Raw genomic sequence first — 23,490 nt, forward strand, 5'->3', positions numbered from 1 at the left:
TTTAAATTTTCAACGGAAGGAAACTTTTTCTTTTTCATATTTGAAATATTCAGTTGCCTTTTATTTATATAATCATGATCTATTTGCTCACATATGCTAATTAGAAATCTGAAAACTTGTCAGAAATGCGTTTGCTTTTCTATGTTCTGTAGAAAGATTTATTTTATTTATTTATTTTTGACGGGATGTATGTGAAAGTACTTCCTTTCAAAACTTTTAAAACCTTCAAGTTATCTTGATTAATATGAACCGATGCGCATTTAGTGGCATTGGAAGACATCGAAGCAACAGCTCAATATGTCTGAAAGTAAACGGCGCTTAAAAACAGTGTTTCTGCGGTAATGTGTCGTCATATTTGATACTCAAAGCATTTAAACTGAATGACATTATGACAGTGACCTTATTTAATATAAGTTACTGGGTGATTGTTGACACGACTACTAAAATGTGACCGGGATCTCTTTGCCGAACAATTAGCTCGGCCAGTTTGAGACTGAGAAAAGATACGATTGACAGAAACGTAATCCAATTAAATGCAAATGATGAGATTTGTGAACCGGAATCTCCGGCTCAGTTGGCCAATAGAAAGGCGCTAGATGCCAAAAAGGTTTGTCCAGAATCATCTGCTGACGAATAGGATTGAGAGTTTAACGCCCGCAGTGATACATGACTCCGCCCCTGGCTGCCATTTCTGAACTGAAGAGACGCCGCCGCTCTCGCGCATAGTCCTCGCCTTTTTTTATATACACATTTAAGTAAATAAACTAGGTTCTCTTTTCGTGAATTAGGACCACTACCTAAACGTAGCGAGTGAAACAGCAGTGATTGTCTTACGTGTTATGCTATTGAGTTGTGGCTTTATCCGAAGCTAGCTTTTTATTCCCCATTTTAACTTTACTAAGCGGCGTTTTCCGCCGTTTTTTTCTTTTCGCCGCCCCGCTCACTCTACCCCCTTGTGTGTGAGTAGGGGCCTGCAACGTTGGTTTAGCCACGAGGCGCGTCGGAACAGTTGGAACAGGGCGATGGCGGAGTTCGGTAACGGACTAGCGGATGAATCCCTACTAGATTCAGACCCCGGACATCCCGAGCTGGAAGACCCGGGTGTCGGCGACGAAGAGCCGGGGTTAGAAGAGGGAGAGGCCGCAATTGAAGACCCGGTAAGTGAAGGGCATTGTTCCAGCAGTGAGAGCCAACTTGATTAACAAGACACGTTACGACCACTACGGAGTAGTTAGTTAAAACAGGAAAACAAATTATTGTCGTTTTTCTCCTACACAAATCATGGGTCACATGCCGTGTGCGTTACTACTGTCGCCAGGTCTGTGTTAACCGCCATTGTGGTTCACGCAGTGCAGTAGACTTGGGTGGTGACATGCGTGGTGTCGGCAGCCATCTTGGCGCAACAGCGACGCCAGTTTCTCTGCGCCAGAGTGCAGCTCGAGCAGTTGGGGGGTGGGGGGCGAATTGTCGTCGCAAAAAAAAAAAAAAAAAATGCTAGACGGAGATGCAGGAGACTGTTAGGGGCGACCGTTGGACAGGCCGCCGCCATTAGCCACCGCTGTGCAAGTCCATCTCCTTAAGAAGGCGACCTGCTAACGGTAATATCATCTTTTATTCCCTTTGTTTTATCGTGACACTGGCTGCTGCAGCAGTTCAAGCCGGTTTGTGCACATGCGAATGACCTATTGGCAGCAAGCTAACGTTAGCATCAAGTGCTGCACCTCAAATGAACAGCGAATCTGTCAACCGTCATGACTTGTCAGAAGATATACTGCGACATTTAAACCTTAAAATACTGGGAATAACGTCAGCTAGCCAGCGCTTTATATTCAAAACCATCGGATAATATTGGATTTGACTGACTTACAAGCTAGCAGATTTTTTTTAATAAAGTCATGGGTGGATGCGGCCGACATGCACCTGACCATCTTTTTTTTTTTAATCATTTTTGACGATGATGGGTACTAACGTGCATCAGGGGGCATACATGTGTTGTACCCTGTGTAATAGCTGAAGATGCACAACCGGCGTTAGTCGGTCCACTTTACATATTCCATCATTTGCACACGAGTGCATATTCCCAGGTAACGTCCACATGGCGTGTTCAGGTGGGGTTCGAGGTTGCGAGGCGGCATACAGTGCAGAAGAAAGGGGCTGCGGTATTTCAGGGGCTGGGTTTGCATCCTTCACTGTTTTTGCTCGAGCAAGGAGGGAAAAAAATGGGGAGGGGAGCGAAAGCGATTGCTCTGAATATGCGACAAAAAATACGAGTCGCAACGTGTTGTTGCTGGATGTCTTTTATTGAAACGATTCTGCACTCATTCGTGATATTTTATGTAGGAAGTCAACTGCTGTTGAGGTAGCATGTTTTCGATTGCACGGCACGTAGCAGTGGTTTAAGGAGCGACGCTTCCATCATTACCTTTTACGTGCCGCATGTCACTGTGCCCCTTTATTCACCCTGTGGCTTGAAGATCTGAATTTGATATGGTCTGTCTGTGTCGCTGCGCCCAGTTGTACAAAGAGCCCTTACGCTACGAGTCCAGTCAGCATAGGCAGTAGCCCTGGATCAAGCTATAGTGACTCCCACTGTGCTGCAGTGCACCACTGTCAGACAGGAGGGTCTGCTCCCACATGAGGGTACAGCCATCTCTCTATTGGGAATGTTAATTTATTCCGGGGCAGTGTTTGTTTAAGTTTTTCTTCCCACCTCAAATCTCATTGTTGTAACTGCTGTGAATGTTTACATGGCCCATCCTTTAAATTTCAAATGTGTTTGGCAACGTTTTTTTTTTTTTTTTAAGATTAATGTGAAAGTTTTACATGCACAATTAAAAAGTAAACCTCAGTAAACAGGACGTTCCTTTCACAGCCTGAAATATTGTATCCACAAACAAAAGAAATGAGCAATTGCAGAGTTGTGTTTTGTATATATATAGATTTCTACTTGGTGAGCATTATGTTGTAACGAAAGTTTTTATTTATTTTGATCTAGTGCTGCATCTCTTAATACTATTCATGAACAGTGACTTTTGTCATTATTGTGCATATTACTTTGACCTAGAACAAATGACGCTCTTTGTAATATCTTCAAGGTCAGATTTCTGAGTTGTCGTTGGCAGTTAAGAGGCAAATTTAGAGAGGATTTTGGGGAACACTGTAAAAATGAAGGAGATGGGACTATGTGCGACTATTGCCAAGGTGTAGGACTATTCAGACAGTGTATTTGTAGAAACAATTCAGGTATTTACCCTGTTTTTGTAGACTGAGGTCATGGTACTGTGACACCATTCTCGCAGGAGTTAACCATATCATTTGACCTATACAATATTCTTCTGTGTAAAGTTGGTGCTGTTTCAAAAGCGATTAAATTTGCAGACAATAATCCCTATTATTGGAATAGTTTAACAGATATTAAGAGTGTATGTCGCATTCAGTTTGGTCTGATTTTGTCCACATGACGGACTGACTGTTCTGATTAAACTGTTCTGTTTTGCAGGAGCTGGAGGCAATTAAAGCGCGGGTGAGAGAGATGGAGGAAGAGGCAGAGAAGCTGAAGGAGCTGCAGAACGAGGTGGAGAAACAGATGAATCTCAGTCCTCCACCAGGTTTGTTTGGGGTGTTTTCTTTTTTTTTTTCTGTGCTCGACCAGTTTGTTCTCCCCATCCGACACATTTCCTGTCTTACACCGCAGTCAAATAATCGTTTAGCAGAAGAACACCATAACTATCATAAGGCAGTGGTTTTGGGCCTCCAAAGTAGGTATTTTTCAGTGTACTTCAAGGAAATTCCATTTGGGGGGTGGGGTTCGCTCACTTATGGGAAATTACAGATTGCAACTGGAATGAATAGACTTTTGGATTGACTTGCATACGAACAAGTGTAAGGAGCTGTCAAAGGATCAAAAAGGGAGATTCTTTTTCTGCAAAAGAGTTGTGGGCATGTAAAAATGTAAATGACCTGCAGCATTTCTCCGTTGGGAGCATTGTGTCTGAGTTCCAACGAAGAGCACACCAGCAAATCTGCCTGCTGGTAAAAGATAATTTTCTTGAAGGGTCTGAAGCTTCTTTGACAAAACCACTGTTAGTGCAGAAACCCTCCAGATGATCTGATGAGGGCAGGACACAAGTGTTCATTCCAAACATAAGATCACTTAGCAACAAAATAACTTGGAAAATCAGCACCAGGACACACCCACCGCTCTTAACCAAAAAGAGCAAAAAGCTTTAACTCGAATATCCTGGAGTGAACTTGGATGCCTGAACAGCCGAGGCAGTTCTCGACCAACAGAACAAAACGGAGACTGTCTGCCAGTATGGTTCAGTAGTTTTCCAGATAAAGAAAGCTTAGGCTTATGACCCGGAGAAGAGGCTTTCTTTTGACAAACAAGGTTGTAGGCCAGTGATATTGTTGAGCAATGTTTTTACCACGTTGTACATAAGGGCCACATAAGTTTTTAAAGAAATATAGGGCTACGTGGTGAACTTGAAGGTAATTATCTCAATTCCAAGCCGTTCCAAGCTTGGATAACCAATCAGTTTTGGGATGACGTGTGTGTGGCCTTGCAATTATTATGTTTTCATTCCATTTTTTACTTCTTACCGTAACGCCATTTAAATGTGCATCATATATTTAACGTTTCCAACTGCACTGTGTATTAGAGCCAGAAGTGAAAGGTAAAAATGTTTTTCCCTTCATTCCAAAAATCAATTTGTATAGTATATATAAAATAAACAATGTGGCAGAAATTCAATGCAACGAGAGAATGTTGCTGAATAAATCTAAATACTCAGTAAATGGCACCGATCACCATAAGTTTTTAGATTTCCAGTTTCTAAAGTTATGAAACAATGTTAATGTAGCCCTCTGCCTTCTTTTTGAAAAGCAACCCATCCATTGGTGTTATGTCATGGACTTAAAGGCGTTGTGGTCACAGTAGTTTTACATAAAAGTCTTGACTGTCTTAACTTGGTTTTAGTCTTAACTGAAACGGATTGATGTTTCTTTCTTTCATTGATTGTTTTTTTTTTCCCCTCCTGTCTCCTGTACAGTTGGCCCTGTCATCATGTCCATTGAGGAAAAGATGGAAGCAGATGGCAGGTCTATTTATGTCGGCAATGTGAGTAACACAGTTTCTTGCACATCCTATTTTGGCCTGGCTGTCAATTTGATTCTTGATGCAGTGGTGTCCAAGAAGGGCAAATAAAAGAAGAGGTTTTAATACTTAATCACAGTATCCAGAGCCATCCAGGATATTTCATTGTTTTAAAAAAATTAGTATTGTAAATCCTGTATGATTATTTAAACAACCCATATAAGATCTACTGTCATGCTTGGCTTGTCATCCCATTTTTAACAAAAAAAGTGCCACATGGGGGGTTTGGTGGTTTCTGTTTGTCTCGGTTTACTTTGTGTTCCTGTCAGCCTGCCGCACAGTTGTGAGTTGGCGACTCGGCCAAGCACCCAGGCAACATGATTGCACTGCGATTCAGATTTAAGGCTCGGCTCTCCTACTGGTGCCCTTTACTTACAGACACTTTAATAAGCTGGCTTGTTAAAAGCAGGACAGCTGCTGTCCTGTAATGTGGGTTTTGTAAAAGCAGCATTTGACCGTCCAGGTCCTCATTTAGCTAAACTTGAAATTATTTATTTTTTATTGTCCTTATTTTTTGGCTCAGGCTCAGGTGTTAGTGATGCTGTTTTCTTTAACATATCTATATATTCTGTCATCAGGTGGACTACGGCGCCACAGCAGAAGAGCTCGAGGCTCACTTTCATGGCTGCGGTTCAGTAAACAGAGTTACCATCCTGTGTGACAAATACACAGGCCATCCCAAGGGGTAATAACCAACACTATGCTGTTATTGAGGAATGCAGTGATGAATAACAATATGCAATAGAAAACGATGCATAGAAAGATTATTTTTTTTAAAATTTTTAAAAAATGTTATTTTCCCGTAAGAACTAAGCCAGATCTAAGAACTAAAATAGGTTGTCCAAACAAAGTTTCACCAGAGCTGGGTGGGTTTTTTGTTCTGTTCTGTTTTGTTTTGTTTTTTAAAAAGGGGGAAAAAAAGCCAATGCTTAGCGGCAAATGTTGCCAGATATGAACCAGTGTCAAACATGTTGCTTATCCTGGTGAACACTGTCCCTGTCAGTATAACTAGTATATACTTATACAAGAATAAGTATGTTTAAAAAAAAGAACTGAACTTTTGGGGCCTGCTGAAACTTTTTTTTTTGTCCACATTTTAACATTTGTTTGAGAAATAAATGAACAAATTTAAAAAATAAATCTTTGCCGGTAGGTCTGTGAAATAGGTATTAAGTTTTTATATAAATGGTCTTAAAAAGACTTTAATTTGACTTGAAGAAACCTGTAGGAACCCTGGTCTGGGTGATGGGATAGATTTCTTTCTTTATTTTTATTTGATAGTTGTGTAAAAAGACATTGCCTCTGCTTTGTTTCTAGCTGAGTGATTCTTTTTTTTTTTCTTCTTCTCAGGTTTGCCTACATTGAGTTTGCAGACAAAGAGTCTGTTAGGACAGCCATGGCTTTGGATGAGTCCCTTTTTAGAGGAAGACAGATAAAGGTAAGAAGTTTTCGGACTCCTGCTTTTTGACATTTTCAACCCCTTGAGTGGACTGCCGATTGTTGGCTTTTACATTAAGCTCAATGTGGCGAGAGTAACGGCACTGTCAGGGAAAATGAAAAGGGCAATGTGACTGTCTCGGTGGCAAGCGGCTGTAACATTGTCGTGTGATCAGAAACTGGTTGAATCATTATGAATTCTTCTTCCTGGACTAGTGGAACATTTACAAAATAATCTAAACGGAGCAGAAAGTGATCCGTAACTACAGCAACCAAATAGTTGACACATGAGTGAGTTTAACAGAGGCCGATACCGGTCGCAGCACCTTTTTCTTTCATGTATTTAACTGTCCCTGTCTTTAGGTGGGAGCCAAGAGAACAAACAGACCAGGCATCAGCACCACAGACCGCGGTTTTCCACGGGCTCGGTTCCGATCACGGGGCGGTAGCTTCTCCTCACGCGCACGCTACTACAGTGGCTACACACCACCTAGAGGCAGAGGACGGGCCTTCAGGTGAGCTGTCATCAAGGCACTTCACGTCTCACAACACATGACCCGCATGCACTGCTTCCCATTCACTGTTTGCACTGACAGGAAGGAGAGCAAAGAGCAAACCATCCAGACCAGGCAGTTCTAAGCTGCTGTTACAGGCTGGAATGAAGGGGAAGGAGAGAACTGAGAGGACATAGAAATCACTGTTCATCATAGGCTAGTGTTTCTGTCCTCTCTTCAAATGGTTTTGTATTTAGGGGATCAGGAAGAAAATGATAAGAGAGATAATTATGGAATCACTGATGTTTACTTTATACATTTAAAAAGAAAACATGGAGGGGAAACTGGAGTTTTAAAGGGAATGGCTATGAGACACAGAACTATCTGGACTCTTAAGTGGGTTGTAAAGAGGGGCCAGAGAAGTAACCCAGACAGTTTGATGAACTGATGAGAAGTCAAAACTCTGAATTATTGGCAGTGTATAAATGTTGCACCTCGTGCAAACAACACAAAACATATCAGAATAAATATTATGTGAAGTTGGACATCAGTTGTTATTCTGCATTACGGCTGACTCAACATGGATTTGATTAATCCATTAATGAATCGGTAACATCTCTTATCACATACAGACCATATAGGCTGTGGGACGGAGGGCCTCATTGCATGCTGCATCACTTTTATCCATTTCAAAGGAAGCAAACTGACTTGGTGCACTTCAGCTTATTTATCCCAAGCTCTATATTCAGTCTATATGAGATGGAGCTTTGTTTGGTTCAGTGCCTTCAGTGTAATTCACACAAGCTTTGTGGTGACTGGAAGTTTTTTTTATTCCTTTGGGGATCTTTATACTGTTCTGTTGAGACATGTTTGTAGTCAGTAACCAGTAGATTTGGGTTTCCTTTCCCTGACATTTTCAGGGTTTCAGCAGAAGTCTGGCTTAAAGTATGATGGTTGTGGTGTTTGGATGGACTCAGTGTAGTCTTTCACCTTGTGGGTGCATACAGAACAACAGAAATCCTGCTGTTGATCAGAGTAATTCACTAAGAATCTTGTGACTTCATTAAGTGTTTGTTTGTTTCGTCCATAGAAACCTCACAAATTAGCTCTATCTGTGGAACCTTCCTGTTTTCACTGAGCCTTAGAAACGAGGGTTGGTGCCAAACATGCTAATCGGCACGCCAGCGTCCTCTCACATGCACTGAAATTTAAATGTGAGCTTTTGATTATATTGCTGCTGCGAAGCATCTGTTAGGCCTTCATCCAATGATGATCCAATGTTTGCCAGCTTCTTCTATTAAGCTCCTATGTAGGCAGTTTCATTGCACGTTTCTTTTTTTATTCTCTATTTGTACCAGGAATCGATTCCGCACAAGAAAGGGTTACATCTTGCATTTTTGTGTGAGAAAATGTCTGAACCTCAAGGTCAGACTCTAATCAGCCACTCCCACGCATACCAAGAAACTGTAACCCTGCCAGTTTACTCGCTGGGATTTAGGCTGACGTCGCAGGACAGGACACACAAAGACTGTAGCTGAGCATGCTCTGATGAAAATGAGTCTCGCAAAACTTGGTGAAAGTCTTAATATTACTGGGCAGTTGTCTTGCTAGAACAATTGATATTGGGAAGATGAAAGGAGTTTAACAATTTAACTTTACAGCCTTTACATGCAACACAAAAGTTACAACTGAATGATGGTGAGATTTGGCATCTAATCCAAAAAATACCTGATTTTAATTTCAGAAAACTCACATTCGCAGTCAACTTTTTTATATCCTTTGTTTCATAAGTTCAGATTTAACAAGAGTAGAACAAGTGTTTTCTGTTAGTTTGAGGCCTGATCTTGCAGAGTTTAATGGTTTTAAAGGATAACGCCGCCAAATTTTGGATTTTGCTCACCTCAGATCAATCGCATATAAGAGACTGTCCTCATGGTGCAAAAAAGTAGTGGGATTACATCATTTTTGTCGCCTTCCCACGCTGGAGTAGAGAGGCTAGATTTTGAAGGAGTATTACTTTTTGTTTTTGTGCTTTTGTTGTGTCCTTGCATGTACATGAACCTCCACTCAGGCACAACACATACATCTTCCCATTCAGTTCCAGCTTTACAGCGTTCACTCCCAGAAACGAGGGTTCATTACTGCAGCCTGACCTCAGCATCTCGCCTACAAACCACTGGACATTGAGTCCCAGTGGGACCTTTTTTGTGTTGTTGCCACTGATTACTGTTTATGTGTGTGTGTGTGTGTGTGTGAGTGAGAAGCTGGAGGTGATGTGCCAGAGGATTGCTGCTGCCTGGCGTTTGTTTTGAATGTGCAGTAATGCTACCGTTGTAAGTAATGCCCCCCAAAATTGTCAGTGTGTGTGTGTGTGTGTGTGTGTGTGTGTATGTTTATGTATGTGCACCGTGTCTTGCTGGGGGTATATGTGTGGTGCTGTTTGTCCTCAAGGTCTTTCCCCACAGTGACCCCAGAGGCGGCTCTCGCAGAGAGAGACAGAGAGAGAGAAAGAGGGAGAGTGCCTTTGCCGTCCCCTCACACCCACACACTAATCATTTTATCCTCGTATCTGGAAATTAAACACTTTTCCTCTCTTAAAAGCTGCTTTCAGCTTCTTTCACCACTGTAGTCTATCCTTCCACGTTGATTTAACGTAAGAAATCGACTTTAAAGCTCAAACGCACAATACCTTTTTAAGGGTATGTCTCATCTTTTTCTTTTTTCTTTTTTATATAATAGTGATTTTTGAACATTTTCCTAAACGTACTGTTGTTCATTTTCTTATTTGTATAGTTTGTCCCCGTTCAGTTTACTTCTAGGACTGAAATTCAAACCCTTTTTCTCTGCCCTCAGTCACACACACACTCTCACACACACATACATATCGATATATTTTTATCACACCAGGAAATTGGTGTCCATCTTAAGCCAAACAGAAAAAACTCACCCTCTTTTTCTCTCTCTTTTCCAGGGGCCGAGGGCGAACAACATCGTGGTATTCCCCTTACTAAACACCCTCCCCAATACTCCCTTACTATCAACCCCTCCCTCCCCCCCATCTCTGTTCTGTTAAAAAAAATAAACACACATGCACACACACACAATGAAAAAGTCCTTCCCTTTCCCCAACAATAAAAGAAGAAAACAGCTGAAGAAAAAAAACAAAAAAAAGACAAAAAATGGGGGGGGGGAAACCCTTCTTCTGGACAGACTGGCTGACTGGCCGCAGTGTGAGATTGTATGAGAGCGTGCGTGTGCAGAGGTTGATGCGGTCACCCCTGGTAAGGTATACATTGGCCATTTTGGGGGAGGGGGGGATACAGTGGCAGTTTTCTTTGTTGTTGTTTGTTTTTTGGGTTGGTTTTTTTTTGTTAGTTTTGGGGGGAGGGGGAAGGTGGGGTGAAAAGAAAGATGGTATCTCAGGCTGCAGATGTGTCTCCTTTGGTCTGGCTGTGACCTCCTGCTTTCACACCATCACCAACACAGCCCACCCACTCACCCTCCACCATCATCAAAAGGGGAAAGAAAAGAAAGAAAAAAGAAAAAAAAATAAGAAAAAAAAACAAAACAAGGGGGAGTTCAGCAAGAAAAGAGAAAATACTGTTCATTATTGTTTCTTAATGTCGCACACAAATGTGTTACTTCCACTAGCTTTTGAGTGTTGTGTTAAGTTTGGAGTATATCATTGCCCCCCCTTCCCCTCCCCTCTAAACCCCTCATGTGTCTGCTGTTCTCTGCCTCGTCGCCCCCCCCCTCCCTGTGTATTTTGACTCATGTTTGGTCTTTGCTTCGATTTATTTAATCAAATCATGAATTCCTTTCCCTTTTTTTTTTTTAGTTTATTTTTTCTCCCACTGATCTCTGGACAGTCATGGATCTACAGATTGCACCCCTTTGTGTTTTCCCCCTCATAGGTGGGGGTTTTTAATTTTGCCACCATGTCCCCACCATTTGTCCACACCCCACCCTTCAGATCCAGCATGGCCATTTATTTATTTTTTTGGTTGGACAAGTGTTTTTATTTTCTTTTTGTGCTTCCTCTCCGTGCTCCCCAGCCCCGTCCCTCCCCCTGTGCACCTTGTCTCCCGTCTCTCCACCCCCTCCCCGTCCCCCTCCTCTCTCTGTATATTAGACCACTTCTTGTCGTTTCAGGTTTCAGGACCAGTGGAGGCTGACGACCCCTCCCCAGGTGGCGCCGGCCCCCCCCACTGTCTCCGCAGCATCTCTGTCTCTCTCTGCTCCCGCTATGCACACTCACCCCATCCTGTCGGTGTGGGGGGGCGGGGGAGGGGGGCAGGGCGACCACAGGCCCGCCACAGGGGGCATTTACTACAACAGCAAACGCTGATGATGCTTTTAGTCCTTTTCACACTTCAAATCTCACACACACACACATCGTCAACCTACACACTCACACACACACACACACAACAGCACACTGCAGAACGGATGGCACTTAACAGGCAGCCAACCCAACACATGATTTATATACAGAGAGCTGAAGCCAACATAGCTGAGTGTCAGGCAGGCAAGTTTGCGTGAGTGAGGAAGGCAGGACCAGAGGCAAGGGGTGATTTTTGGGGGGGTGTAAAGTGCGGACCTTAAGGTGCCCCCTTTCTCCGACTACGCGCAGTGCAGTCACGGCTGTCTGAGGAGGGCTGATGAGCCAACAGTATTGATTATTAATCAAATGAAAGGAGTGGGCTGGAGCTGTTTTAGGGTGGGGAAAGTCAGGGGGCGGGGGTTTGTGTGGAGACTTCTCTTTTCTTTTTCTTTTTTTTTGGAAAGGGGAGGAAGGGTTTGAACAAATGTTTTGCTTTTTTTAATTTTTATTTTTAACCCATGAGTCTGTAATTAGAAAAAAAAAATAAAGACATTGTGTAAAAATGGATGGTCTGTGTGAGTTCATTCTTAATCCCAGCGACGGGGTACAGCTCTGCTTTGAAAGATGGTTCCGTTTGAGAAACCATTTTAAATCGACCTGTAATGTCAGATGTGGGGGTAACGTTGAATCGTGTTGTCACATCACTGAGCTCTGATGGTTACGCCACTCGCGTAATATGCGATTTCAATCGAGTTTTACAGTAAAATTGAACCGCTCGCAAACTTAATTTATTGACTTTTAAATGAAATTCCATCTGTGCTGTCCTTGTGGTGAAATCAAAATGTTTGAGCCTGTTCATACATTCAGGCAGAGCAGGAATGCAGTCCTTACTTTACGTAACGCGCTGATGAACTGGTGTTCTACACTGCGGCTGTGGCCAGTGGAGCATGCAGCTCCCGGTAATCATTAAGCCTCGGCAACATCTGGCTATTTGTCCAGCAGTTATTCATAAATCTCTTCACTGAGTTTAGCATTTTTGTCTTGAAGTGAGGAAACATGTTTGTGCTCTAATGATGATTGATGAATACAACGGAATGGAATTATAAGGATTTTATTCCAGACTTAAGAAAAAAAACAATTTTCCTTTTACACAGTAAGAAACCTTGATGCCATTTGGGTATTCTGACCGTTCTGATCTATCTGTGCTTCTTGAAGGCTGCAGAGAAGAAAAATGTGTCAACACAATAAGGGCCAATGGGGAAAAAAATAGGTTAGTTACATCATCTATTAAACAATGTGGGCATTTAAATGTTACCTTTTCTTTTGGTTGTCTTCTTCATGAGTTTCTTCTTTTTCTTGGGTCGAAGGCTATCGCCATCCTGTACAAATAAAAGATTGGAACAAGCAGATTAAAAGCTAAATTAGGCGACCTTAATAAAAGCAAGCGAGCAATTACTCACAACACACACACACAGAGAGGCCTGAAAGCAACATCTATTTACGGCTTCCAGTGCCCAGGACAAAGTCCAAACATAGCACATGGCTTTTTCCAACTCTTAAATGCACTTAACTGAAGGGTTTTTCCACATCTGGAAGCAGTGGAGCAGACTATCAGCAAGAGGCTGATCAGTCATGAGTCCGACTCATTAGGACTTTTTATAACAGCAGACAAGAGAATCAAGACAGGAGCCAACGGGCACAGCGAGCCAAACCCGTGGAAGCACAGAGCAGCAGTGATGATTGGGCAAATGAGTCACTATACCCGAGTGGAATGTACTGCGATTTCAAGTTAAAGATCTGTTGAAAACACGCAGCAGTCTTAATTGTGTGTTGTTGCAGGCCCACGTTGGACAGCAGTCAGAATAAATGATATAGTGTATCATTTCTAAAAAAAAAAAAAAATCAGTGGCTGCTTTCCTGCTCTACCTGAGTCAAATAAGTCCAAATATTCCTGAAGCAAACAGAAAAGAAGCAACATCTGCACTCACAGACATGCGGTGCTCAGTTCCAGCTTCAAGTCTTTGTGCGCGGCGACTTTTGCACACGGGGCGTTTACCGTTCTGACCGCTGAGTCATTTCTGCAGGCTTCCCAGCAGCAGTCTTTAAAGTTCCTTGAAGTACTCACCTGCGCGCCTTCACCGCCGGTCAAAGCTGTGATGTCACTGAAGTGTGTGATGCCGCGCAGCTGGTTGGACATTCCCATCATGCCTCTCTTCCTGGCATTCTTCTGTTGCTTTGGCACGTTCAGACGCACCATCATCGACTCCTCGTACTTTTTCCTGCGGGAAGCGGTTATAGTTCAGAACACCTGGGAGTCGCAGACTGCGTCAAACATTTGCCACGAAGGCTTGTTCGACTGCAGGAGATCTAACACAAAGCGTGTCGGAAACCAACACGGCGTGCACCAAGCCTCGTCAGCTGAAAAGCGGCGCACCTGTGGAGCTCCTCGCGGCTCTCCCGCTCGCTCTGGAAGTCTCGTCTGTCCCTGATCTCCTCGGGGGTGTCGCTGTACTGCTGCCTCAGCTCCTGGATCACAGAACTTCTGAGAGCGGCTCGTCGCTGGCGCTCCACCTGCGCCTTCTTCCTGTCCGCTTCCGTCATGTCACCATCTGAAGGAAAATAATCAGCGAAGGGTGTTATCCTAATGACTCACGTCTTCTCTAAACTACTACCAAAAGAGTCAAAGCAAAGCTCATCCTGAACATTAAAACTTCTACTCGGTAATAAAGATGAATTAAAAGGCAGTAGCAGTTCGGATTTTATCTTAACAAGCAGGCAAAATCTAATCCAATAAAGAATTGATGTTACCATAATGCACTGGGGCAATCTTCGGTGGTACATATTTCCTGCCACTAGAGTGGGCTGCTTTCTTCTCTGAGGCTGCCTTGCTCTCCTCCTCATCTCCAGACTCCTCGGATCCACTCAGCTGGATGACAAGCCACACAAGTAAGTATTTACAGTCGACACAATATGCTGCGCTCCGAGAATCAAGTTTGATCGCGACAAACTGGACAACAAAAACGTACTTTGCTGACGAGATTCTCGGGATTTGGCCTCAGGTGCAGCGGGTCGTTTTCAGCTGAAACCAACAGAAGCGTCAGAAGCTGTTGTACGGAGGAACTTGCACATCTAAGCATTTCATGCAAAGCCAAGAACTTAAAATCTGATCGCTGGAATCCCTCTCCGTCTTACCGAGAGTACCGGTAACGGCTGTGCGCACCAGTTTGTCGATCTGGTACTTCAGTTTGTGGTCCAGGGGTCGCATTTTCTCCAGCAGCTGAAAACAAAGGAAGCGAAAAAGACACCATATAAAAATGTTGCCTTGACAGACCAGAATGACCAGCTGCAGACCGTCTTACAGTTCTGATGGTGACCGCTCTGTTCAAGGCCTCACTGTCTTTTATTTTGCCTCCCTCCGTCTTGATGCTGATCAGGTGAGTGAGGTCCTGCAGGTAGAAGAGCAGCAGGTGGTAGCGCAGGTCCAGGAAGGACAAACCCTGCAGGGGGGGACAGAGAGTCAGGAGGAGCGGACCTAAGAAGAGACATAAGCTGCAACCTGAACTCATTCAAAAGTGCGCGGTGACGGAGAACATCCCGGGCGGAAAAGAGCGCAGCGCAAACTGTGTCACGTGCGTCCACCGCTCCTCCCTCACTAACCCCCATCTATTGTTTGACTTTTTTTTTCTCCCCATAAAACAAAAACAGAAGATCGAGACTCTCCTGTGGAACTACAGCCCCAAAATGTCTGATAAGAGCAGGAGGAACAAAATGATTAAACATTAACTGCTATTAATACTGATCAACGTTCGCGGAACGAACAGACAGTTTACACAAAAACACCGCTGTGGGAAAACCGCCCAGGCAACGTCTTTACTCACATTTGACGTCTTAAAGGCCCCATCTTTGACTTTAGAGAGCAGCTCACGGACATGACTTGTGACTGAGACCACCTGATGTAAAAAAACAAAAAACAATCGTTCATCTGTGGAGGCTTGTTACCCATCGCTGCCGTCTCAGCCGGAGCAATGCCAGGAAATAACTAACAGAACTAACAGGACAATGATAACACATTTGGTGTGTTCTGTTATAATGCTTCTAAAGCAGCTTAGTACAGTTGCTCGTATACCGCACTTAAGTACAATGCAAAGACCCTTCCATTACATGCGCCTTTAGAGGCTACTTCCACTCCCCTTTATTTCTCAGACAAATATGGTCCTATCTACTATTATCTCCTACTATTAATCATCTAATGATGTTAGACCAAACCAGTGCTTGCGAATGAATTCTCTTATGATCAATAGAGTATGAGGTCCTTCGAAAAGACTCATATTTATGACCACACACCAACTCCTAGAGAATATCCCTTAGTGAACATTACATAAGATTTAAGGGGTAATTAGACAAAAGTACTTTTTTTAAAAACACCGTGCGGTTGTAGTACCTGCTCTGTCAGAGTATCCAGCAGCTGAACAGCTTTGGGTAAATCACTGTCGATTAAATCCTGTAAGAAAATCAAATTACAATCAGAATACGACGCTTCTGTCTGTAAACATTCACTCACGTTGAAAAGTAGCATTAAGGAACAGTGGTGTGGCGCTAGTTAGCCGGTTAGCTTGGGCCTAAAAAGTAAAAACCGACGCCCCTCACTTTTATTAATGCTACCTATAACCCGAGGTTTTAGTACAAACATTAAAAAAACAGAATGTACGGAAACACAAAGCAAGGGCATAAGATAAATATCTTATTAACTGATAGCTGGTGTGGTGCCACTCACGTTGTCAACAGAGGCAGCCATTTTGATTCCACTGTATCTACGGAAGCCGCCGTGCGACAACAATGAATTCGTTAAACCCGCCGCAGTGTTGAAAGGTTAAGTGTTAACGTTTAGATGGTACAAATAACCGAACACTAGGCAGCAAAGAACAAAAAGTTATTTATTATTAGTTATTTTATTATTATAAAATGAAAACATGTGACCTGCTGCTGTAAGCGGCGATTATTATCAGTCCTAAAAGATTTTTGGTCCAAAGGAGTTACATTATTTTTTTCTTAGCCTTATTTGGACATTTTCTGGTATAACCACTGGCCCTGTGGGACAAGTCCAAGGAGACTAAAGCCCGGTCTTAATGAGACAAATTGTAATTTCTTTGTTCGTGTCAGGGTAAAGCCTAAATTGTGAATTGAGATTAAAGTAAAGTAAAGGTTAGGCTCTCAGGGTGGAAGTAAATAAAAAAATTTGTGTGTGTGCGTGCGTGTGTGTGTGTGTGTGGGAAAGAGAGAAACGGAGAGGGGAAGTGGTGATGTGATAATCAGAGGGGTACCTGTCTTTTAGTGTCCTGTCTCTCAAGCCATTTCCAGTTAAACACTGACAAGAACTGAAGAGAGTTTGTGGAGAGATAAGTCATGGTAAGTCCTGTTAACTTTATTGCAGTGTGAAGAAATTTGCTTAGATATTAAAAAAATACAAACAAACATTGACTCTTTGAATAAAGAGAAGAAAAAAAAAGCAAGGAATGAAATTCATTAGAAGTTTACATTTTCTGTGACGCAAGGGGTTACTTAGAGTTTATTTCCACTATCATTTCTTTTTGATGCTACAATTACATTTAAAGCGAACAGATGGATAGCAACAATAAGAAGTTCCAAACTAGATTTTGTCTCTCACAATTGCTGTCAAAATAGTTGAGAAAGGAACTCTATTACTTTTTCTCTACACCTGCCTGTTTACTGTGCTCTGCGAGGCCTGCTGTGTATCAGGGTTAGACTGTGAATAGTACCTGTCACTGATCGTCGTTATATGTCTTTTCATTTGTCTTTCTCAAACAACATATTTTTTTCACAGGAAGCCAGCAAATTTTCACATTTGGAACTCAATCCTAAAGAGGAACATATTTTTCTGCATGGCAGTAGAAGAAATATTAAGATATTAGATGTCTCTGTGTCGCATTGTGAGTTATAGTCCTGCATTCTCACTACAGGGTGTAGTTATATTTTCAGTTCTCAAACAAACGAGCTGCATATTGAGGCTTTTTACTGTTTTGTGTGGCAAAGTAGTTTAATTTGTAAATGATTTTTTATTTTTTTTTAAATAAAAACATTAAGCTAAAACGTATTCCACCTTCAAACACCCCTCTCCAGATGTCTGATTCCAGAGTATCTTCTGTCATCCAGGAGTGGGTGAGCTCATATTCGGGTCAGTCCAGCGGCTCGGCCCTGAGCCCTGTCACTTCCAACCAGGCTGCACCAACCAGCCAGATGACACAGATGGACATGCTCTCATACAGCCAGCCTCAGGGGTTGATAAGAGGGGGAATTGATGACAGAGTGGCTGAGCAGATGATGGGACTGCCGTACCTTCCTTACACGACGTCCTGTCTCAGCAACACCTCCAACTCAGGGAGTACAAACCACCAGAGCCACGCCAACACTCAGCAGGTTGGGGAAGTGCATGATTAGTTGAGAACCAAGTCATTCATATCAACCACAATATGGTCATCCTGCTTTCCTGCTGATTAAATATTTCTGCGTGTTGCTCCAGGAATTCTCACCCTTCTTGCTTCCCAGTCTGCGGGCCCCGTTGACCAAGAGAAGCATCAGCAAGGATAGTGAGGAGTACCGGATGAGACGCGAGAGGAACAACATCGCTGTGAGGAAGAGCCGGGACAAGGCCCGCAGGAGGATCTTGCTGACCCAGCAGAGGGCCATGCAGCTGCAGGAGGAAAACCAGAAGCTGCAGATGAGGATAGGACAGCTCACGCAAGAGCTGGACACTCTAAAACACATCCTGTCTCAGAGGCACCTGCAGGGAGCTGAAGAGGGAGCAGCAGGGCAGTCCAGCATCTGAACACCGAGAAACGCGTTCGTACTTTGCAGTAACGTCTTCTTATAGGCATCATATGTATTATAAGCATCTACAGGTAGGCCTCAAAACAAAAGCCCAGCAGTGGATTTTTATATAATTATGATGAGCGAAAGCTGAACACACTGGTAGTGTCACAGCCATGCCACAGACAACGATGAGGTCATGTTCATCACATTTTTTTTTTGTTTAGACTCCGCTGGCATGTGCCTCCTTCTTTTTCATTTTGTAAACTCCTGCCAAACTTTTCATTTGGGTGTAGGAAATATACATTTGAGGACGTTAAGAAAGCAACTTTTCACATTTTTCCGTGCTGCAGTATTTCAGACAGCACATTCTGTTTCATCGAAACAAACAAAACCCTAAATTTCATAACAAACTAGTGACCGTGGATTTCATCAACTAAAATAACAGCTCGTAGTTTTTAAAAAAAAATCTAATGTTACTAGTGTACAGCTGTTTGACCAAGATTTGTTGAAAACACAGACTTTTGCTGTGTTTTTCTGCCTTTTTTAAACAGGTGGATGTTCAAGTCCTGAAGAGTTTTTTTTATTTTCCATCTCCAAAACTTAACCAGTAAACTGATAGGTTAATGCCATGTTGGAACCATTTGTAGCATGCTAGTTAGCAAGGCTAGCTAATCCCACCCAGCTTGTGTTATGGCACATAAAGACACTGTTTAATTCCTTACACTGTAGTTTGTGTGTTTTATGGTTTTGGGAAGGCTAAACTTGTTACTTGTTCAGTATCGTGGACTACTTCTTTTCATGGACTACTTCTTTTAGTAGTACCTGCCTTAAAGAGACAGGAGCCGCAATAAGTCATTTTAGACAGTACCAAACAAGAAGTGCTGCAAAAATGTGCATTGTGTACATCTTTTGTTTGTTTGCTTTAAGGCTTGTAAACCTATTTTTGTTGGCTCCCTGAATTAGAAATATGAACCTGTAATACATGCTCTAATACATGTAGAGCAATCCAAAACTTTTAACACCAGTATCACCCATTATAATAGTCAATCTGTGATTGGGCAAAATGTTGGCGGGTTTAGTTAACAAAAACAATGTTTTGAGTTGTAATCAAAATGAGCAGGTAATACTACGGTTAACTAAATAAAGAAATGCCCCATTTTTTTTATTTTTTTTTATTTTAAATGAAGGCTTGGGCATTATTTTTTGGCAGAAATGGAAAATGACTTCAATGTTCAAAAACTGTGGCTGTAACACTGCACACTGAAGCTTTAAAGAAGCTCATTATCCATCTGAACGTTCTGGAAAAAGGGAGTCTGGAGTACTGTTACTGTGCTGTGATAATATACAAAATGTCCTATAAGGTGTGTGATGGTCTGAATGTAAACTAATGTAGACGTAAACTAAATATGCTGGGACCTGAGATCACATGGAAACATTACAGGAAGTGGATGTGTGTCAGAGAACTCAACAATCGAAGAACACTGATAAGACTGTGAATATGGGGAAAATGCTGGTGTAAATCTAAAAGCGTAGGTAGAGAAACTGGTCATCATTCAAACGGGCTCCACTGTGTGCTTCAGGCTGATTTGTTTTCCTTAATTTGATCACCATTGCTTAATCGTGTACCTGACACTTGTTGTCTTTGTCAGAACTGATTGTAAATGTTGTTGCCCAACAGAGTTACACAACAATCTGTGGTCTGTCGCGGATTCAATGAAATCTAAGTTTCTCTCTCTATGTATACTATCGTTTTTTTTACTAAATAATTAAGGGATTACTTGAAATGATTTTAGAAAGATTTCACCTTTAATTGTGTGGCGTGTGTTAAATATTTTTCTTTTTATATAATAATGCATTCGTAAAGCAGTGCTTTGTAAAAAAAAACATCTTAAAAATAAATGATTTCTTGTGCCTCTTGAAGGTAACTGTTTTTACACTATGTGATATGCAGAGATATCGACAGCTGACCCTGAATTATAGTCCAAATATAAACACAGGAGATAGGTTTCATAGCTTTGAGCCTTTATAACTGTATTAGTAAGAATGTTGTGTGTCATCACTGTCATTGATTCTCCCCTGCATCCTTCATCAGGGAACACGGCGTACGCCTGCCACATTATTTACCATAAGTACCCTACCCACAGTAACGGACGTCATGCCATGGACCGTTGTGCACCAGCGGTTTCCCTTTGTGGGATGGGCAAGATTTCAACACAGTAGAGGACGGAGATGAGGAGCACAGAGATTGTATCAGTGTTTTTGGGCTGCCAGGGCCTTCCTGTGGCTGTGATGGTAGCAAAGGGACATAGAGATAGAAGACAAAGAAGAGGGGGTGGGGGCAACAAGCCAGACATCTTTGCTTTCTTTTAAAAATTAAAGTAATTCTTGAAATATATTCAGAAGTAAAGAAGGCACATACTCAGTACGCTGAACGTGGGAATTTAAAACATAATCGCCGCTTTTTTTTCATTACCAAACTGACACCTTAACCAAATTCAAGCGATACGGGATTACTTTTTTCAAGAAAAAGTTGTTATTCAAATCACTGGAAACCTCGCAGATCCTGGCGGGAACCAAAAGCTAGTAAAAGAGACACAAAATGCTGATCATTTCCATTTTAAAAACTCACAAACAGCACTCATTAGAAATTAAATGCACTTTTACAGAGAACACATGCGGCCGGACCTGCAGATTGGTTAATTCAGTAGAGTTTAGTTCTGTCCACGTCTGTCTCCGACAAATGATCCCACATCTAGTGCACATATACAGAGAGATCTGACTGAAAGAAGCTACAGCTTTTACGATCTACAGCTATTTTCATGATGTGAGAAATCATATCAGTATAACAGAGGCCTTTTGCAGCCTGACATGTCTTCAGAGACACATGAAGATTTCTTGTGTTACCGTGTCTGTTGAAATGTCCCACAGCGTTGTGTGGGGCAATCTGTGGTCCCAGGACTGCAACATCTCCACAAAGTGAAGAAAGACTGTATTTCACCGAATCCCCACCAAGTTACTCAACAGCAGCAGACCGTATGAACCCCACCACAACCCTACTGACACAACTCCAATCTTTGAGCTGCTGAGGATTAAAGTTGTTTTTTCGAAGGCAGAAACATTGGATGTCCATCAGATCAGTAATCAATCGGAAAAGTTTTGCAATCATGGAGTCTGCCATCAAGGGCGCGAGCAGCAACAAAGAGGTTTATTAATCCTGGAAGGCATGCTTTGGACTCTTTTGGTCTGTTTTTGAAAGCCTGAAGAATCCCACTCTCAAATATCCCGGGCTGAAAAAAAAGGGCCACTAACTGTGATGACCTGTGTATGTGTAACCTTAGCATTAAAAGGGGAAATGGCAGCCATCATTTTTTCTTGCCCTGCAGCCTGCAGGTAACACAAAAACATTCTTAGACACAGAAAACTGAAGTTTTCTTGATCTTAAATAAACATTATTATCATCTAATGTGGATTTTCAAAACAAAATGCTCAAATGAGTGACGTCTCCACACAATCTTTGGGAGGTAAAAAAGCTACAGCTTTCGACACTCCGACAATGAATATTCAAATTTCTTAGGACTTCCGGGGACGAGCTGTGGAGGAAGTTGTGCATAGATGACCAGCCGCTGCATCGCCGGTGGAACAAACTGTTGGTGCCATCAAGTTTGACTTAACAGCCCTTACCACATGAAACAAGGGGTCTCATCCCTGAGAAAACACGGAGTAAACTTTCAACTTAGACGCAGTGCAGAATCAATGGTGACGGGTCACATGACTTCTATGCATGTTCTGATTAATTAAACCCAGTTGTTAATGATTAATGAGGGTATTACATAATTATAGGATTTTAATAACCAGTGAGAAGCTGCAGAGTGAATACACAGCAGATAAAAATCAGATAAATGGTACACCTCCTCTCATCCACTCTACTCAAATTATTCTTAAATAGAAGGAATCAGCTGATGTATGCGTGGTGGCGAAGTGTGTTCCACCTGTCGCTCTTGTCAGTCAGTGATTTATGGCTCCACCATGCGGCAGACAGCTACATGTGTGTCTTCTGCAGCACAGAGTACAGAAAAGCAAAGATATCTCACTCTGACGCAAATTCTGCGTACCACCTTAACAGTCCAACATGGCTATTGTTTTGTTTTTTTGTTTTTTTTTAGCACACCTATTTTTTTTTATTACAGGTCCATTTTTTTTGTTTTGCCATGTCGATTAGTCAGCACGATACCTCATGAATATCCTGAATGTATATGACAAAATTCCAATTGGCTCGCAACTATAATCATTATTTTTACTATCAACCAATCTGCCGGTAGTTTATTTAATGATTCTGAGAGAAACATTTGGTCTTGATTTTATCCAGAGTTTCAAAACACCTGACCAATTAAAAAATATCAATGAATAAATAGATAAATCACCACAGCAACAAAACTGAAACCACAGTCAGGTTTTACAGGCTCAGCTCCAGGTTTTCTGTCCTTACCAAGGTTCAAGAGTCCCTCTTGAATGGACAGCTTGAAGAGTTTGTATCAGTTAATCGTATTTTTCATCTGACTTTCAGGCTTTAGAAAAAGATACTGTACAACTACAGCACCTTTAAAGGTAATAAACCGTTTCAACGAATCGTCACAAAACAAGGAACACTGTGCAGGCTTTTTTTCTGGCTTTTGACACAACGTTGTCCCTGTAAAGACTCATCAGTGTTCGACTGAGGGATTCACTGGGAGATTGTTTCTGAATGAGACAGAATTCATTGTGTGCAGGTGTGAGGTTTACTTAGCTGTCTAAGCGTAACCGAAGGTGCTCCCCATGGATCAGTTATATTCATTACCTTCATTAAAATGTCTCCAATGTTAACTTTTACTTATATGCTGATGCGGTGATGACGTGCAACTCTTCATCTACAATGTTTTCACTACTGTCCACCATACCTTGTGTGACTTTAAACATGTTTTTAACGCCCGTAAAAATATTCTTGCTGTTTTCAAAGTTACAGAACATCAAGCGAAAGTTTTTGTTCTTTAAAATCAAGTCCAGTCTTTCGTTTTACGCCGGACAAAGACTTGTGCCTCCCATTTATGTGTCTGTGCTGGCTTTGGCTGATGTCACATACAGTGTTGCAAAGCTTGCAAATCACAGAGAAGGTCTACTATGGTGCACCGAGGTCCATTTAAAATCTTAAAAACCTTTCTTTTGCATTTTGTACTCCTGGGCTCAATGCTCTGCTTTTTTGTTGCATCATCTCAGCC

The 23,490-nt window shown here is 42.1% G+C and overlaps 3 protein-coding genes across 6 annotated transcripts; 2 read left to right on the forward strand and 1 right to left on the reverse strand.

Annotated features, from left to right (window-relative positions):
- Positions 1–680: 680 nt before the first annotated feature.
- Positions 681–11,977, forward strand: pabpn1 (poly(A) binding protein, nuclear 1). Of its 3 annotated transcripts, none has more exons than XM_072378964.1 (7): positions 681–1,157; positions 3,500–3,608; positions 5,052–5,119; positions 5,734–5,840; positions 6,506–6,593; positions 6,956–7,107; positions 11,239–11,977. In XM_072378964.1, exons 1-7 carry the CDS (start codon positions 1,023–1,025, stop codon positions 11,432–11,434), a joined length of 855 nt encoding a protein of 284 aa, XP_072235065.1. In that variant the 5' UTR covers positions 681–1,022; the 3' UTR covers positions 11,435–11,977. The 3 variants fall into 3 exon arrangements, with proteins under 3 accessions (XP_072235065.1, XP_072235066.1, XP_072235067.1); XM_072378965.1 differs by lacking the exon at positions 11,239–11,977 and adding an exon at positions 10,058–10,603; XM_072378966.1 differs by lacking the exon at positions 681–1,157 and adding an exon at positions 1,483–1,598.
- Positions 11,978–12,531: 554 nt separating this feature from the next.
- Positions 12,532–16,216, reverse strand: ngdn (neuroguidin, EIF4E binding protein). The gene is made up of 11 exons (XM_072378166.1): positions 16,185–16,216; positions 15,852–15,911; positions 15,289–15,360; positions 14,770–14,907; positions 14,603–14,687; positions 14,437–14,489; positions 14,219–14,336; positions 13,845–14,019; positions 13,536–13,689; positions 12,726–12,789; positions 12,532–12,626 (listed from the first exon to the last, which is right to left on the reverse strand). The coding sequence occupies exons 1-11, from the start codon at positions 16,203–16,205 to the stop codon at positions 12,607–12,609; spliced, it is 960 nt and encodes a 319-aa protein (XP_072234267.1). The 5' UTR covers positions 16,206–16,216; the 3' UTR covers positions 12,532–12,606.
- Positions 16,217–16,759: 543 nt separating this feature from the next.
- Positions 16,760–18,357, forward strand: cebp1 (CCAAT/enhancer binding protein (C/EBP) 1). Of its 2 annotated transcripts, none has more exons than XM_072378515.1 (3): positions 16,760–16,816; positions 17,549–17,845; positions 17,949–18,357. In XM_072378515.1, the coding sequence occupies exons 1-3, from the start codon at positions 16,814–16,816 to the stop codon at positions 18,252–18,254; spliced, it is 606 nt and encodes a 201-aa protein (XP_072234616.1). In that variant the 5' UTR covers positions 16,760–16,813; the 3' UTR covers positions 18,255–18,357. The 2 variants fall into 2 exon arrangements, with proteins under 2 accessions (XP_072234616.1, XP_072234618.1); XM_072378517.1 differs by having other exon boundaries at positions 16,765–16,816; positions 17,582–17,845.
- The last annotated feature ends 5,133 nt before the right edge of the window (positions 18,358–23,490 follow it).

This window comes from Leuresthes tenuis, unplaced genomic scaffold, assembly GCF_036924035.1.
Source record: "Leuresthes tenuis unplaced genomic scaffold, fLeuTen1.0.hap1 SCAF_24, whole genome shotgun sequence".
Lineage (NCBI taxonomy): Eukaryota > Metazoa > Chordata > Actinopteri > Atheriniformes > Atherinopsidae > Leuresthes > Leuresthes tenuis.